The following is a 17,021-nucleotide window of genomic DNA, read 5'->3' on the forward strand; positions in this document are numbered from 1 at the left end:
CTTATTTGCAGCAAAAAGTATAACTACAAATGCATTAACATTGCTTAGTCAGGGTTCTATCTGGAAATCAATTGTTCTGCGTTTCCAACAACCCTGGTGGAATTTCTAATAGGAAAATGATTTTTTTTTTACCAATATATAACTTCTAGCTCATTTCTCATTCTAAATCATTACAATTTCCAATTTGCTCACGTTTTAACTGACAAAAGGTGGATTTGATCATGTCTCGTTTAAACTGGTTATTTAGTCTATATGGGTGGTGCTGACCAACAGTGTGAACCCTATAAAATATTCCTGGAAAATGAGCATAAGTAGAATCGTGTGAATCACTCATAGTTCATCAGTCAGATAACATTGTACATTTTTATGCTTTCTGGCTTAGGTAATTTATGTGACAAGGAACCCGAAAGACGTGGCTGTGTCTTTTTACCATTTTCACAAGATTGCAAAATTCCTCCCTGATCCCGGAACCTTTGAGGAGTTTCTGACAACATTTTTGGAGGGCACAGGTCAGTATCTTCTGTATATCTGGAACTACAAAAGCCAGGATTGGTTTGTGGATTCTAGTCCAATTTGGTGGATATCCCAAGCTAGTGTTCTCTCGCTCTCCCTTTCTCTCTTTCTCGTTCTCTCTCTCACACACTCTATGCACCAATCTGTGTCTCAGTCAATCTCTCTCTAGGTGAAAGGCGCACTGCCAGGTGGTGTGAATTTGCAAGAACCACATCAGGCAGTGCTTTTAGCTGGGTGACCAGAGAGAAAGAGTTATCTTGCAGGGGTTTGGTGGGGGTGCTGTGCTTGTAGCTCTGGGCAATATATCGAGTTTTTGGAGATATATCATTATTTTCCAAAATCGATATGGAATGAGACAATACCGTTATCGAGCTATAAACATACATATATGCATTACTTACCGTAAAAGCATTTCTGATGGTTGTATCTGCTTAGATTCACATGATGTGCATAGTCCGACATTCAGTGGTCATTGCAGAGTATTGCATCTTGTTTTTCGAAAGTCAAAAAGGGGACGTCGACCTAGGCATGTCTGTAATAATATCCCTATAGTGACGTGTAGTGTACCCAAAATCCCTCACGCGTCGAGGTCCCTCTGTATTTTTTCTGCCATGAGGGAGCCTTATGACTACGTGAGTGAGTACAGAAAGAAAGCAATAAGACGTCTATGTTCCTTCCATCCAAGTGGGGAGGAAGGGTGGGCACATGTCAATCTAAGCAGATACAACCATCAGAAATGCTTTTACGGTAAGTAATGCATATCTTCTGATGTTTGTTAATCTGCTTAGAATCCCATGCTGTGCATAGACTAGCAAGCAGTACCCGGAGTTGGAGGTTGGTTGTGAAAAGGACCAGTAGAGAAAAAATGTCTTAGTACTGCTTGTCCCACCTGTGAATCAGATCTAGAATGGGCATCTAGACAATAGTGTTTTGTAAAGGCGTGTACAGAACTCCAGGTTGCCGCCTTGCAAATGGACTCAAGAGGAACATTTGCAAAGAATGCTATGTATGCCCCAGTGCCTCGAGTAGAATGTGCTCTCGGCTTTGGAAACTGCATCTCCTTCTCTTCCTGCCGCCACCGAGACGAAGAACTGATTAGTCTTTCTCAGTGGACTAGCTCTTTCCATATAAAACATGACCGCCCCACGCACATCAAGTGTGTGCAGGATTTTTTCTCCCAAGTTTGATGGGTTTTGAAAGAACGTTGTTAGTTCTATTGACTGGTTGACATAGAATTTTGAAATTAATTTTGGTGCAAACCTAGAGTGCGTGCGTAGAACCACCTTATCTTTGTGAACTATTACAAAGGGATCTAGTATAGAGAGCACTTTTAGTTCACTCACTCTCCTAATGGAGGCGATGGCTATTAAGAAAGCAGTTTTAAAAGTGAGATTCTTAAGGGTTGCTTTGTGCATGGGTTAGAATGGGCCCATTAGCCTGGTTAGTACAACATTCAGGTCCCAACCGGGAGCTGGGTTAGATATAAGAGGATGAATTCTTTTCACTCCCTCCATGAAGGCTTTAATAACTGGAACTTTGACACATTATACCTTATGACCATGACACCTTATGTTGAGACGTAGTGTATGCGGAGAGTGCAGCTAGGTGAACTTTAATAGAATTAAAGACTAATCTGGAGTCCAACAAGTGAGTCCGATATGGAACAATTTGTGTGGGAGAGCAGTCAACGGGGTTGATGCTCTTAACCCTACACCAGATGACAAACCGTTTCCACTTGCTAGAGTAGCAGTAACGAGTGTTCGGTTTCCTTGCCTCTCTGAGAATGTCCATGCAGCTCTGTGCGAGCTGCAAATGTCCAAATTCTACGATCTCAAGAGCCAGACTGCCAAGTTCAGGGTCTGTGGACATGGGTGCAGCGTTCGGCCCCTGTCCTGTGACAGCATGTTGTACGGGCAGGGTAGTTTCACCGGAGGAGACAGTGACATCTCCATCAGGTGAGTGAACCAGGGTTGCCGGGCCCACATGGGGACCACCAGTATCATGGTAACTGGTTCCTGGTGCATTTTGTGCACTATCTTGTTGAGAAAGGGGGTCGGGGGTTGGGGGGAGCGTAGATACATTTCCCTGACCATGTAATCCCGAGACTGTTCCCTTTGGAGCTGTTCTGGGGGTACCTGGATGCGTAATCTTGGCATTGTGTGTTCTCCAGATCTATCTCTGGGAAGCCCCATTCTGCGAAAACGTTGTAGACAATGTCTTCTTGTAATCGCCATTCGCACTCTGCGGGCAGAGGGAAGTCTCTGCTGAGTTTGTCTGCCAGAAGATCGAGTTCCCCTGGTACATGTTGAGATAACAGGAACATGTTGTGTTTGAGAGCCCACTTCCAGATGTTCTGGGACAGCTTGGACAGTCCTGGAGAGTGAGTGCCCCTTGCTTGTTCAGGTAGTACATGGATGTGGTGCTGTCTGTGAGGACCAGCACTGTTTTCCCTTGTAGGTGTGTCTGGAAAGCCTTCAGTGCCTTGAAGACCGCCAGTAGTCCCGGCAAGTTTATGTGTTTGGACGCCACACTCTGAGTCCAAACTCCATGTGCAGTCTGATGGGATAGGTGAGCCCCCCATCCTGTGAGAGATGCGCCTGGTTAGAGTGGCTTCCACTGCGGGGGTGGCGAATGGTTTGCCCAACACAAGGATTTCCTTCGACCACCATCGCAGCGAGAGAACCAAGGCCTGCGAGACCACCACTAGATCATCCCATTGTCCACTGGCCTGACACCATCGGCTGTTGAGCCACTCTTGCATTGGACGCATGCGCAGGCGCGCGTAAGTTACCAAATAAATACATGACGCCATAATTCCTAGCAATCACATGGCTTTGCGTACCGTCACCTCTCGACCGGCTACATATTGAGGGATCTGAAACATATTGAGGGATCTGAAACAGCATATTTTGGACCCTCTTGTTGAAGGGGAAGACAAGGCCGTCCTTTGTTCGAATTAGAGCCCCTAGGAATTGCTTGACTTGGCTGGGGTCTAGACTGGACTTCTTCTCGTTGATGGAGAAGCCCAAGCGGAACAAAAGGTCTACAGTCTTTTGGGTATTTGAGAAGCATGCTTCGTAAGAATCCCCTGTTATAAGCCAGTCGAGGTAAGGGTAGACCGGGATGGACAACCTGCGCAGGTGGGCCGCTGCCACTGCCAGTACCTTCATGAATACCCTTGGCGCTGAAGCTATGCCGAAGGGTAACACCTTGAACTGATAGTGTTTGCCCTCTATCATGAACCTGAGGTATTTTCTGTGCGCTGGCAACATTGAAATATGAAAGTATGCATCTTTCATGTCCACGGTTGCCATGTAATCCCCCTGTGTGAGCAGGGGAATTACCTCCTGAAAAGTCACCATACGAAATTTGAGGTTTTACAAATTTGTGCACTGGGCGAAGATCTAGTACAGGGCGCATGGTTAAATCCTTTTTGGGTACAAGGAATTACTCTGAATAAATACCCTCCTTTACCTCTGATAGAGGCACAACCTCTATTGCTCCTTTTTCCAGGAGCAGTTTGACTTCCTGAAGAAGGATGGCGAGGTGTTCCGGTGATAGGCGTCTTCCCCTTGGGTTCTGAATGTAGGGGACTGACTAAATTCGATGCAGTAACTGCGGGCTATAGTTGACAATACCCAGCGGTCCGTGGTAATTCCCTCCCATGCTTGTAGTAATGATGTTAACCGGCCCCTGACCGGAGATGCATGGGAGGGGACCCGAACCTTTGGGTCATTTGGTATTGGCAGCCGGGAAGCCTCTGGGAGTGGGGCCCCGACCTCTTCCCTTGCCACAACATTGTTCTCTCTGAGCATATTGTCCACTGGTTCCCTGAGTGGAGGACCAGTTGCCTGCTGAGGAGTTTTGCTGTTGTTGTAGTTGGTTTTGTCATTGGCCACAAAAAAAAAAGCGCCTGTTGCTGTAAACATGCTTATTAGGAGGTCTTGTGTTTTGGTCCAGAGTTTTTAGGGTCTCAAATTCCTTCTCAGCTGTCTCCAGTGCGTCGTCAACTGCCTTACCAAACAAGTTTGAGTCTTCAAGGGGTTTGTTGATGAGGGACGCCTAGGTTTCTGGCTTGAAACCTGAGTTCCTGAGCCAAACATGATGCTTAAGAAGTACTCCCTGGACTAGTGACCAGCCAGCCGTCTCCGCAGCATCTAGCGTGTTCTTGATGATGCTCTGGTTTACCTGAGTACCTTCTGTCACAATGGCTAACAAACGAGTTTGTAAGGGCTCAGGAGCTTCTTGTAGGCCTTCGCGTAACATTCCCCATTGGGCATCAGCATAGCTTGCCAGCAAAGTATTGTTGTTGGCAATCCTTGTGGAGAAAGTTGCTGAGGATGCAATCCTTTTTCCCAAGGCATAAAGCTTCTTCCCCTCCTTGTCTGGGGTGCTTCGCTAGTAGATCGCGGAACCCCCACACTCTTCCTCGTGGTGGTTACTACCAAGGAATCAGGTATGGAGTGACCCCTAATATATAGGGGGTCTGACGGTGAAGGGCTAAAAAGCTTCTCAATTCTTGGGTTGACACCTATAACCAATACTGGTTTGGATAAAGATGGAACGAGGCGTCTCTTGACGGAGGCAAGAAGGGGTATGGCCTGACTAGTAAGTGGTCTTTCCTTAAATATTTTCTCTACAAAGTCTACTTCTGGAGTAATTTCCCCTGTGTCAATTTCAAAATGTGCTGCCGCCTTGCGTAGCACTGCATTGAAAGTGGGCTAGTCATCCACAGGTGACGGGTTTCTGACCGGTGTGGTTTGAGGAGAGGACAGATCTAAAATGTCAGGGTCTGTTGACGCCTCTGGAGACTGCTAGGGCTGTGATCCACCTATGTCTGGGTCTTCTTCAAAGCCCCCTACAGGGTCTTGTAGATCCTCAGTATTTAGGAACTCTTCATCTTCGTGAAAATGTGGGTCCTCTTCAGTGAGGTCATATGTATTAATTTCCTCTTCAACTGGGTCAAAGAGTCTTGAATATTTGGCCCTAGGGTCTTCATGGAGTATCGCTCTAGGCCTTTTGGCTGTAACGTGTTCAGGGGTGGACATAAACCTATCTAGTTTGTCCATACACGATTGAAATCTTTCCATAGTCCATTGGGATAACCCTGAATGGTCTAGTGGCGGAAAGGTGTGCTCCTCCGCCTCTAGGTGTCGAGATCTCTCCCATAGCGTGGAGGATATGCCCCCTTCGCCCTCTGAGAAACCTTGAGGGCCCGACACTGGGGATTTATCTTAAGGTGTTCCCTTCAACGGGGGAGGAGGTTCCGGCGTACCTTCCGTAGGTTTCGGCGTCTCTGGCCTTGTGAACCTTTTCATCGACGGTCGCTCTCTTATGAGGCGTTTCGTCTGACATTTTGGTGGTAGTGCCCTTAGTTGCAGACGGCCCAGTCGCTAGTCGCACATGCAGCTGCGGGGAGGGCTGGCGACCCTCAAGGTCAGCGGAGGCTGCCGGTAGATTCAGCGTCTCCATTGGCGCCGTGGCCGCCTTCGACTTAGTCGAAGAAGGGCCGTGGGTTGTGTTTAGTTTTAACTTTTTGATGTGTGTCGGCGCCGCCAGGGTGTAAATCCCCATAAGTAGGGCGTGAGCTGAACTTTTCGGGGCCGGGGACAGACGCGGAGGAGCAGGAGCGCTCCTTAGAGAGGTCGACAACCTCCGATACGGAGGTAGCGTTATCACGGTCCCCCTCATCACATTCGGTGGCGGCGGGTGAGGAATCAGCCTTCGACATAGCGCAGGCTGCCCACCTTTTGACCCTGTAGTCCTTCAAAGTTTTTGGACGAAGGAGTTTACAGGCCGCACAGCCGGCCTCGTTTGGTCGAGGGGTAAGCAGCAGTTACACCGCTTATGCTTATCTTTCCACGTGAATTTGCCATTACAACAAGGGCAAAATCTAAAAGTAGTCCTCTCCATAGCTGAGGATGTAATAATAAGTGATAACGACCCAGAAGGAAAGGGGGAGGGAGGAGAAAGTGTTACGCTCACCTGGTATCCACAGGGACGCCACCGAGCTGGGTTACTCGCTGGTATGCTTCTCAGCTTTGCCCTGATGTGGTCTGCGGGGAAGGTTCTGTCTGAAAATACAGGACTGTGTTCAAGACTGACCGACTGGGGTAAGTATCCTCCTCACCCCCGTATGATTTCAGTCCCTCTGGCGCCCTCTCCTCACCTTGTGGTAGAATTAGGCGTGCTCTCCGTCCTGCCTTCTTTGTAGGGGCGCGTTGTCTTTCATGGGCGAGTGCGGTCCAGTTACTTCACTGACACCGGCCCGTTTGATATTGTTCAGGTAGGTCTTATTGCTGTTCTTTAGTTTTGTTGCTATCCTGCATGCCTTTCTTTGTTTAAAATGTCTTTTTTCTCCCTTAGGTATGCAGAGCTTCAGCACAGCGAACTGGCTTGGTTGAACCCAGATGGTAAATGATGGCGCATTAAGAGCGCTATGATGCGGTAAGTAAGTGCTATGCGCAGCGCTGCAAAGTCTTGCCTTTGCTAACCTGTGTTTTCCTTCCTTGTAGGTCGCGGTGTTCTTCAGCGGGAGTGGAATGTCCGGAGTGGTACCAGCCGAGAAGCGACCAGCCAGGTAAGCCTTTTGAGCAGTTCGTAATTTGTAAATATGTCTACTGCTTTCTTTAATGTTGCCTCGATCTTCCTCTTTCAGGTCGTTCTGTCCAGGAGGCGTGGAGATTCGAGAAAGCTGTTCTCAGTTGCTGCGAGTGTTTGAAGATGAAGACTGCAGGTAAAATGCTGCTGCTAATGATGTTCCTTTTGTCTCCTTGCAGGTTCTGCTTCTCCGAGGTTCGAGGGAATAGCTGGATACGGTGAGCGTCACGTTGCAAGCTGCAAAGTAACGCGAACCGTGTTGTCTTGCTCGGGTGTGGTTTAAATAGCCCCAACAAAATAGTCCAGGTAAAGTAGTCCCTAGGCTACCACACCCAAAACACTAGACCGCATAGCTTGGTTCTTAGGAACCAAGCTATGTGGATGCCTCCACGTTGGCTGACAATACAATAAAGTAGTTCCCAAGCATTGTTTTTCATGGTGTATGAGCCTGGTGCCATAGGCGCCAGGACTGGCCCCATGAGGGCTTTTGAAGAGGATGCCAGGCTCTAGAGGCCCGAGTCCTGACTCTACCTGACCAATGAGTTTGCCAGAGGGGGTTTTGGGCGAGGGTCGTGACAGCAAGGCATTCTAGAAGAAAACAGAAATGTCCACAACAACCCCCACTCTCCCTACTGTGTAGGCCGGCAAGGCCTGGCCACGTGTTCGGCAGCGCCGATAGGATTGCCTCCGTCGAAACCATCGACGCCGAAGATCTTGACTCGCCGTGGAAGTTGCTAGCCATCGAAAGAGGGCTGGAGGCGTTTGGATTAACTATAATTGACAAAAAATGTCCAAGGATCGAATAAATGGTAATGACAATGTCTCTTACGAGATCCACATAAGTGCGACCAGTATTCTGGGCGGAAAAAAACAATCTGAGGGACCTCGACGCGTGAGGGATTTTGGGTACACTACACGTCACTATAGGGATAGTATTACAGACACATCTATGTCGACGTCCCCTTTTCGACTTTCGAAAAACAAGTTGCAATACTCCGCAGTGACCACTGGATGTCAGACTATGTGCAGCACGTGATTCTAAGCAGATTAACAAACATCAGAAATATATATATATATATATATATATAGATATATATATACACACGATCAAAAACATCCAAAGAAAGGTACCGAAGTAGCCCTGAGTCACTCAAACACCCCAGTGAAGTCTTCCAGTAAATTGCTCTGGAGTTCGTAAACGATCAAAACATTCTTTATTTTCCAAATCCTCATCCCGGGACTATAAGGATGGGCAGCATGACAAATTTTGCAAACGAACGCGTTGCTTGTTTACATAAGATCTACAGTGAGATAGCGCAGATTTTAAAAGGAAACAAGTTCACAGTGATTCTATCGTCCTAGCTTAGGGTTAACACTGAAGTCATCATCAGCTAATATAGGGACTGGTTAATGCTTTGCCAGCGGCCATCTTAGAAGGGATATTAGTAACCTGTTTACCTGGAGGTGTATGTAAGTAATAGCTCAAATTTCTTTCTCTCAGCTGCAATTTCCAAATAGTGAAAATATCTATAATGCACGCCAGCCAAAGAAGGTCTGAATCTTATATAAACCACTGAAATCGTTGGGATGCCTACTCCATATGATCCCCATCCACTATTGCACATGATGTATTAACTTACAAAATGCATATCGTAAATGCCCATTCTGGGATATCAAAACTAAAGTGCACAGCGCTATACGTGATCATGACATGAGCACTGGAGCCATAATCCGGTACCTGCAAGATGGAATGCCCAGTACAATGTACAGTAAAGTGCCTGATGCAGTATATTTTCTGATCAGAAAAATAAATACGATAACTTAACATTCTAGAATACCAAACCTAAAGTGCACACTGCAATGTGCAAACATGGCATGAGGACTTCGTCCCTAATACAGTACATAAGAGATGGAATACCTAGTGCAATGTACAATAAAGTACCTCATGCAATATAGTCTCTGGTCAGACATAAATGGGTGCTAATATATAGACTCCCCATTTCGGAATTTAAAAAATCTGCTGCCTAATGCATGGTGGAATCATACAACACGGGCTGAGCTCATCATGTCATACTTGAACATTACAGATGCCAAATACATGGGTATCAGTATATGCATGGTGGCTGTGCATTCCAAATCACCCAATATAAAGTACAAAGAGCTATGTGTAATCATGGCATGCAGACCTAGACCATAAGGTCGTATAAAAGATGAACGGTCTAATGCAGCATACAATAAAAATCTAATGCGACTAGAGTATTGGCTCCTAAACATGATTGAATAAGTCTGGATACAAATGTCATGCCTTCACATTCTGTGTCATGGTTCCTGATGTTCCTGCGTGGAAGTAGCATGAACTCCTGCCTCCCCATAAGGTCTTGGGGTCTGCACCTCAATAGTACAGCCCACCAGGGAAAGAGGGTTAGGGTCAACTGGATTGGATGGGTACGGGGAGTTAGGATAACCGGAAAGAGGTTTAGGGAGAGGTGATGGATGGGTATGGGGATGTTGGGGTAAATGCTTCTCGCCTCCATCAGTGCCTCCAAGATTGCAGAACACTTTGCATGCACACCCTCATTCGTCCTGATGTGCACTTTTCCACACACTGCTATTTCACACTCGCATTACTGGATGGCATATACATGAATAGAACCTTGAATTACTCCATGCAAAGATACATTAGTGTGCTGGAATAAGAACTTTGCATTGCACCATGCAAAGATACATTTTTGTGCTAGAACAAGATACCCCATGCAAAGATACATTGGCGTGTATGACAAGAATTTTGCATTACCTCATGCAAAGATACATTGTTGTGCTAGAAAAAGAATTTTGCATTACCTCATGCAAAGGTACATTGGCGTGCTAGAACAAGATACCACATGCAAAGATACATTGTCGTGTAGGACAAGAATTTTGCATTACCTCAGTACATTGTGCTAGAAAAAGAACTTTGCATTACCCCATGCAAAGATACATCGGTGTGCTAGAACCCAAAGATACATTGGCGTGTAGGACAATAATCTTGCATTACCTCATGCAAAGGTATATTGGTGTGTTACGAGATTCTTATGGCCCAAGTCGGAGAAGCCTTGCATTACTTCATGTAAGGGACATTGTGTGCTGAGAAAAGCTTGTGCACCTTGTACAACAGAAACACTCTGTTGTGAAACTGAACAAAGATAACAAGAAAATAAAGCTACTTCGCTCTGGCTTCGTCTGGCTGTCCTGTTAAGCGTTCTTGCTGAAGTCTGTGTTAAGAGAACTACAGAAACAAAAGCTAATCTCAGTATTGCAATCGGAAATGTGAGCGGAGCTGTCTGGTAAATAGGACTAGTGCGGTAATCTTTGCCGTTAGCTTGTAAACATGCTAGAGGTTGTCTGGAGTTCGTAAGCTCCAGGATGGCAATGCGGAGCTGGAAGGACATGTGGTGTGGACCAGGGCTGCCAAATGGAAGGCGTTAGCAAAACGAGAAAAATAAAGAAGCAGTTGGAGCGGCTGACCACATTACACTTATTTTTCTGTGAAGAGGGGACTGGGCAGATACAGGCGTGGGCTGGGCCCTGCTAAGGCTTGCCTGCTGGAGCTTCGAAGAAACATGTCCAACCTGTTTACTGTTCAGTAGCACAAGCGGAGCCTCCCGGCAGCTGCACGCATGCACAATGACTTGGATGTGTCCTGGGCATATATTAGAGCTCGTGATGCCACAAAAGTAGTTCTTTGTAGGTTTTGCAGTTTTTGGATATTAGTTGCTGCTGATGTGCTGCCACGTCTGCAGTTAATGCAGCTATGGCTTCTGCCATGACGTACTCTTCGTGTTGGGGTTGTTATAACACTTGCTGCATGTTTATTCCTGACATCCTGCAGTATGAGATGTAAAGTGCTTAGTGTATCATGCAATCCTAGTAACAGGCTAAACTCATTAAGTAGGCCACAAGCAAAACACGAAATACCTGACGCAATTGAAGAATTACCTGATACTATCATATGTAACCCAATGGTGAATCTTATGGAGGCCAAAACATCACATGAAGTCCATATGATGGTATGCAAAGCCACCTTGACTGACATACACCAAGCTTTTATTCTAAAATAATCTCTCAACAAAATAAGCACACTATTTATTTCAATATTATTTAGCATTCATTATGTAAACATGTATTACAAACATTGATTGAGGAGAGTCGGAAGCGGCTGCGTCTCGGTTTGAGGCAGTACGACAGTGCGGCTTGACTCTGTGGTTGGAAGGTCCTTTTTTCTATCCCGCCATCACTGCGACGGCGGCTGCGGTTGCGGCGGCGGGCGGCTACGGGCTGTTGTGTGCTGTGTGCTGCGGGTCGGTGACGGCGCTGTTGTGTGCTGTGTGCTGCGGGTCGGTGACGGCGCTGGCAGTGCGGGAAGCACAGGAGGCACGGGCTCAGAAGCTCAGAAGCAGGACGGAGGCAGCCCACACAAGAGCCTGCTGTGTACCGAGACGTGGCGACACCTCACAAGTAGGTGGTAGAGTACTGGGTGAGTACTGGGTGACAGGAACGGTTTTGCTTGTATAGCCGGTTACCTGACCTGACCCGAGTACCCCCAGTGCGCTGGCATACGTGATTGTCCCCCACGGGAGTGGCAGTGGTGTGGGCTGTGCTTTGGCGGGGGAGATTGGGGTTGGAGTAGGGGAATACAGTTAGACCTGGACAACTGCTAAGGTGTGGTGTGCCTTGTGTAGGCCCCAGATTAACGGGCCCACTGGGAACTTTGCAGTATACACACACACACACACACACCTTTGTCCCCCCTCTCTCCCCCCCTGCCCTTTCTCCCTGCCATCATCATTTATATTCCTCCGTGAGCTACCCACTAACCACTAGGTTGCCTGGGGCCCGTGACTTATTGAGGTGGCTGGTCTTCTCAGGCCCAGAATTGTGGTGACTATTATAGGATAAAATAAATAGTGGGATTCCAATTCAGTATTTTCCCACGGATTGAAGTGTTACGCTGAGGAAATGCAGCAAGGGGAAAAAGCACCACAGTCAAACTACAATCTGCGGAAAGGCAAGACTATGCCATTGAATGATAGCAAGGAAAATAGAAAGAAAGGCAGTAAAAGTAAAAAGAAACTTAACACAACGCCTGTGGCACAAGGAGCCATTACAGACTTTTTTGGAGTAAATCCACCTCCAGAGATTAACTCAACAATAAATGAGGCAATGGCTGAGCCAGGGAATAAGGAGAGTATCTTGCTAAATTCCTCAAATTATGAGGATATTGATAACAACTCACTACTTGACCTCTGCTTGAGTATTCAGAGAGGGATGGGAACGCAGAATTCAGCAAAGCTATCTAATAATGCTATTCACCATAAAGAAAGTAATGATATAACACAGGAAGCCAATCCTGTGTCTAGCTGTGGACGTCTCTCGGCATCTCCTAATTTAGTGATGGCTTCCATTGAAGATGATCCGGAGAAGGAGGATAACGAAGATTCAAATCTGCACATTAACAACACGGCCATTATGGAGCTCCAATCATCTGTAGCGTCAGTACAATTTGCACTCAAAATACTGTTGCAAATGACGGGGAGTATACTGACAAACATGAATAATATTACGAGGGCACTAGAACAGAAGGACTACCAGCAGGGTGGGATAGAAGCGAACCTCTCGGATGTTATTCATACCATGGAGGAGATGAAAGCAGCAGAGGAGAGAATGGAAGAAGGGGCGGAAGAGACGATCCTGGATAAGGACTTGGAGGGCAATCCCCCTGCAGAAGATCTTTCGAAAATAACTGTAGAGGATCTAGAAATCGTGCACAGCCCTGGGATTTTTCTTACGACGAAACAACGAAGATTGGCCAAAAGGGCTCTAAAAAGTAAGAAAGTAGCAGCGAATCCTATATCCCCCAGTGTGAGATCTAAAGCAGCCATGGAAACACGTTCCAAAAAAGCTAGAAAAAGAAAGGCGAGAGCAGTAGCTCGAGCCGCAGAAGCTAAGGGGTCATTGGCCGATTGGTTAGTACCAGGAGAAAAATTTAAGGAGGCAGATCTAGATGGCCTCTCTGATGAAGACAATGTCCAAGATGAGAGTGCCACAGTCGAACTGGAGGACCGAATCAGCTCAGCTGGTACAGATGAAACACCAGAGCCGGTACGGCCCGTGCAAATTAGCACGGATGAGGAATGTAATGTGAGTCGTATTTGCTACATTAAGAACCTTTACCCTAGTGGTAAAAATCCCTGGCTGGCAAGATCAGAATTTCTAACCCGACTACATTATATTCCGCAGTTGAGAGTCATGAAATCTGACGACTTCTTTTTCATCGAACCCTTGCAGGTCCCTAATCCACATGTTTCCGCCATCCATTGGACCTTCCTAGCCTCAGCGCAGCTGATCAGAAAATTTAAAAACGAACTAATAACAGTAGATATTGCTATTGATGTAGATCCACAGGAGAGAGATCTTACTGATGAAACTAAGGATTATATGATCAAGGAGCTACAAACTTCATCGGACAAGCGAGTGGTGCCAGATAATGTGGTCAATCAAGAGGCATCAGAAAATATGGCGATGTCTGAAATACAACAAGCCCTTAAAACATTGTTGGAAGCTCTACCGCGAATGATACAGAACCGCTGAAGCTTTTCCTTTGTTTCTTGGAACTGTCGGTGTTTTGCCCATCTCCTGAGATCAGAAGGGTCTATGGATTTATTGCTGAAGCATAGTTGTATATGTCTCCAGGAAACATGGGCATTGAACTCTCTATTATTGGACGGTTTTGTAGTACATCAGACATTTGCCAAAAGAGGGGATAAGGGTCGCCCATACGGGGGACTTATTATAGGGGTGGTTAATACGGTCAACTCGCGGAAGATCCTGGACAACGCCACTGATTACCATCTGGCAGTTGAGGTTGACTATCCCAAGGACAATGGGCACAGTAGATTCTTACTGATTAACCTCTATAATCCCCCGGGAGCATTAATAAGGGAATCGCTACAAGAAGCCATTCATGAGTTATTGACGTTATGGACTCAAAGATCTGGCAATTTAGCGGTGGTGGTGATGGGTGATTTTAATTGCCATATGAAGGATGATCAATTGGTTGCCAAATACCCTGCCCTGAGTGAAAAATGTCTTATGATTCATGACAAAAGAGAGAGTGAAGGGTTGGGATGGCTGCAATTCTTTGAGACATGGGATTTATATATGATTAACGGTAGAACAATGGGTGACAGGCCGGGGAAACAGACATGGTCCAATGGCACATCATACAGCACCCTAGACTACATATTTATGTGTCCTGAAATGTTGCCTATAGTAAATGATATGAGAATCATACCCAATGAATGGAGTGACCATGCGGCTCTCGAGTGCTCCCTTCAACTTTCTCTCTCTCCTGTAACTAAGTGTAATATAGGCAATATACAAACCAATTGCACAGGCACTAGAATTATTTGGTCAGAGAGAAATATTAAAAAGGCTACGGAAGCACTCTCATCTCAGGCCCAGGTTCCCCTACCCCATTTTGAACAGCTGACCGTAAATGAAATAGAGGAATGGATCCTGGAATTCTCAGGACTACATGCGACCTCAAGGAAAAACGTTATGACAAATCCCGGAGGTACTATTCAGCCGTATAATAAGGATATTCGTGATGCTAAGAGAAGGTTAAGAGCAGAATTGCGGGGGTATAGGAGACTGAATATAGCGGGTTCCTTTTACTATGACAAAGTTAGAAAAGCTAAAAACAAATATAGAGCCAGTATAAGAACCATCAGAAATACAGAGAGGAATATTAGAAATCAGAGGTTGGTTTACACTATCTGCGCTGGAAATTCGCGTAATATATGGCAGCTTCTGAAAGATAACAGAGAGAAGGCCAAGGGTCAGCTGGATAATCCTATAGGAGAGGAAACTTGGGTAAGATTTCTTCTGGACCGTAACTCTGGAGAGGCAGATGTACCCATAATATCTAGAGGGAAGAATCCCTTCCCTCCGCCTTTTGAGACCTCGGAAGAGGCCATACTGAATAAAATAGCATCCTTGAAAGCCTCTAGAGCTCCTGGCCCGAATGGACTAGCCAATATAGTCATTAAGAACCACCCGGCGTTTTGGGCTTCTCTCATGTCAACACTTTTTAAAAAGGTATTAGCTCAGGGGATGATTCCACTTTCATGGCAAAAGGCGATATTGGTGCCGGTGTTTAAGAAGGGATGCCGTATGGATCCAAATAATTACAGGCTTCTTTCCATGCTGGACACCACGGGAAAACTTTTTGCGGCTTTATTGCTCACGGAATTACAGAATTGGGCTGAACAGACTAATATTCTTAGTAGGTTCCAATGTGGATTCCGGCGTGGATTCTCTACCACGCATAATCTGTGGGTGATGGACACATTACGAACTCGGGCACTTACCGAAGGATGGCCCCCGTTATACGCCCTATATATTGACTTTAAGGCAGCATTCGATTCTATACCTAGAGCCAGGCTGTGGAAAAAGCTGGAAGTTATGGGCTGCCCGCCTAGTCTGCTGTACTACTTAAGACAGCTGCACTATAACACCATGGTGTGCCTCAGACTAAATCAAGAAGGATCCTTGACTAGACAAGTGAGACAAGATAGGGGGGTAAAACAGGGATGTGTAACTGCTCCACTGGTATACAATCTGTACGTATACGATATCCCAATAGTGCTGGCCGAAGTGAATAACTGCCCACCTAAAGTAGGAGATACAACATGTGCAGTACTGGCATATGCAGATGATCTGGTCATTTTCGACAACACTATTGCTGGTATTAGGTGCTCAGCGGTAGCACTATGGGAGTACGCAAAGATCAATGGGTTAGCTGTTAACTTAGACAAGACCAAAGTGATTAGATTCACGAAGAAAAAAGTCTCTCGTGTTGAGCTTTGGGTGCAGAATAATAATATACTCTATTCCCCTTCCTATCGATATTTAGGAGTTGAAATTGAACCATGGGGTGATTACTCTCTGTGTAGACAAAATAGGAGAACTAGGGTGCAGCAAGTTACAGCATTAATTGCGTCATTTACCAGGAGGCAAGCTGGTTTTACATTATGGGGGACGAGACACCTGTATATACAGGTGTTTGCGCCTATGATTACGTATGGCCTGGAAGCACTAACCTCTTCTGATTTAGCCTGGCTGCAAGTGGTGGAGGGAAAATTTTGGCGACGCATTCTGGGGTTATCCCCTAGTGTTCCTATGGCCCTCATAAGGCTGGAGTTGGGTTTACCCTCACTTAAAGCAATGGTACTGAAAAAGAGGGCGGGCCTTTATCTCAAGATGAAGAATAGTTATCTGAACCCTATATTGGTTACCATGCAGATAGAAATAAGTAAAAAAGATACTACCTCTCCTCTTCAGAAAAGTATGACTCAATTCCTGAGAGATATTGGCTGGACAGACAGAGGGACATCTATTTCCCAAGAGGTCATGACAGCACTGGGGAAAAAGATAGATCTCTGGGATTGGTTAGAGAACTTTTCTCATCTAGGGTGTCTAAAGTCTTGTGCCTTTGTAAAGTATCGACTCTACAACTTTATGAAACCTCAGGCATATTTGTACCTATGCCCTTCCACAAGGCTAAGACGGTTTATTATTCTCTTCCGTCTGGAGCAACTTCCGACCCTGTGTAATGTGGGACCTAGGGAAAAGATCTCAATTGTTGAACGAATATGTCGTATATGTAACCTACCTGAAAGTCTGGAGACAGCCAAGCATCTATTAACTGAATGCACTATAATGAGACCCACAATTGTTAAATACTTAGGAGAATTTGCCCATAATCTGGAATCCATACCGGAAAATCAATTTTGGTTATACTGTACCAATACAGCAAACATGCATCTTTTTATTGCATTATATAATGTATGGCTCCAGATTGAAAAAGT

General features: G+C 45.9%; 1 protein-coding gene across 1 annotated transcript in view; it reads left to right on the forward strand.

The window, feature by feature from the left end:
- LOC138525384 (sulfotransferase 2B1-like) overlaps positions 1-17,021 on the forward strand; it is a 226,698-nt gene that overhangs the window by 167,099 nt on the left and 42,578 nt on the right. Inside the window, exon 3 of the mRNA XM_069635580.1 lies at positions 383-509. Within this exon, the coding sequence (XP_069491681.1) occupies positions 383-509 (127 nt within the window). The remainder of the gene's footprint in view (positions 1-382; positions 510-17,021) is intronic.

Source organism: Ambystoma mexicanum, chromosome 1q (genome assembly GCF_040938575.1).
Source record: "Ambystoma mexicanum isolate Mex_15411 chromosome 1q, UKY_AmexF1_1, whole genome shotgun sequence".
NCBI classification, from domain to species: domain Eukaryota; kingdom Metazoa; phylum Chordata; class Amphibia; order Caudata; family Ambystomatidae; genus Ambystoma; species Ambystoma mexicanum.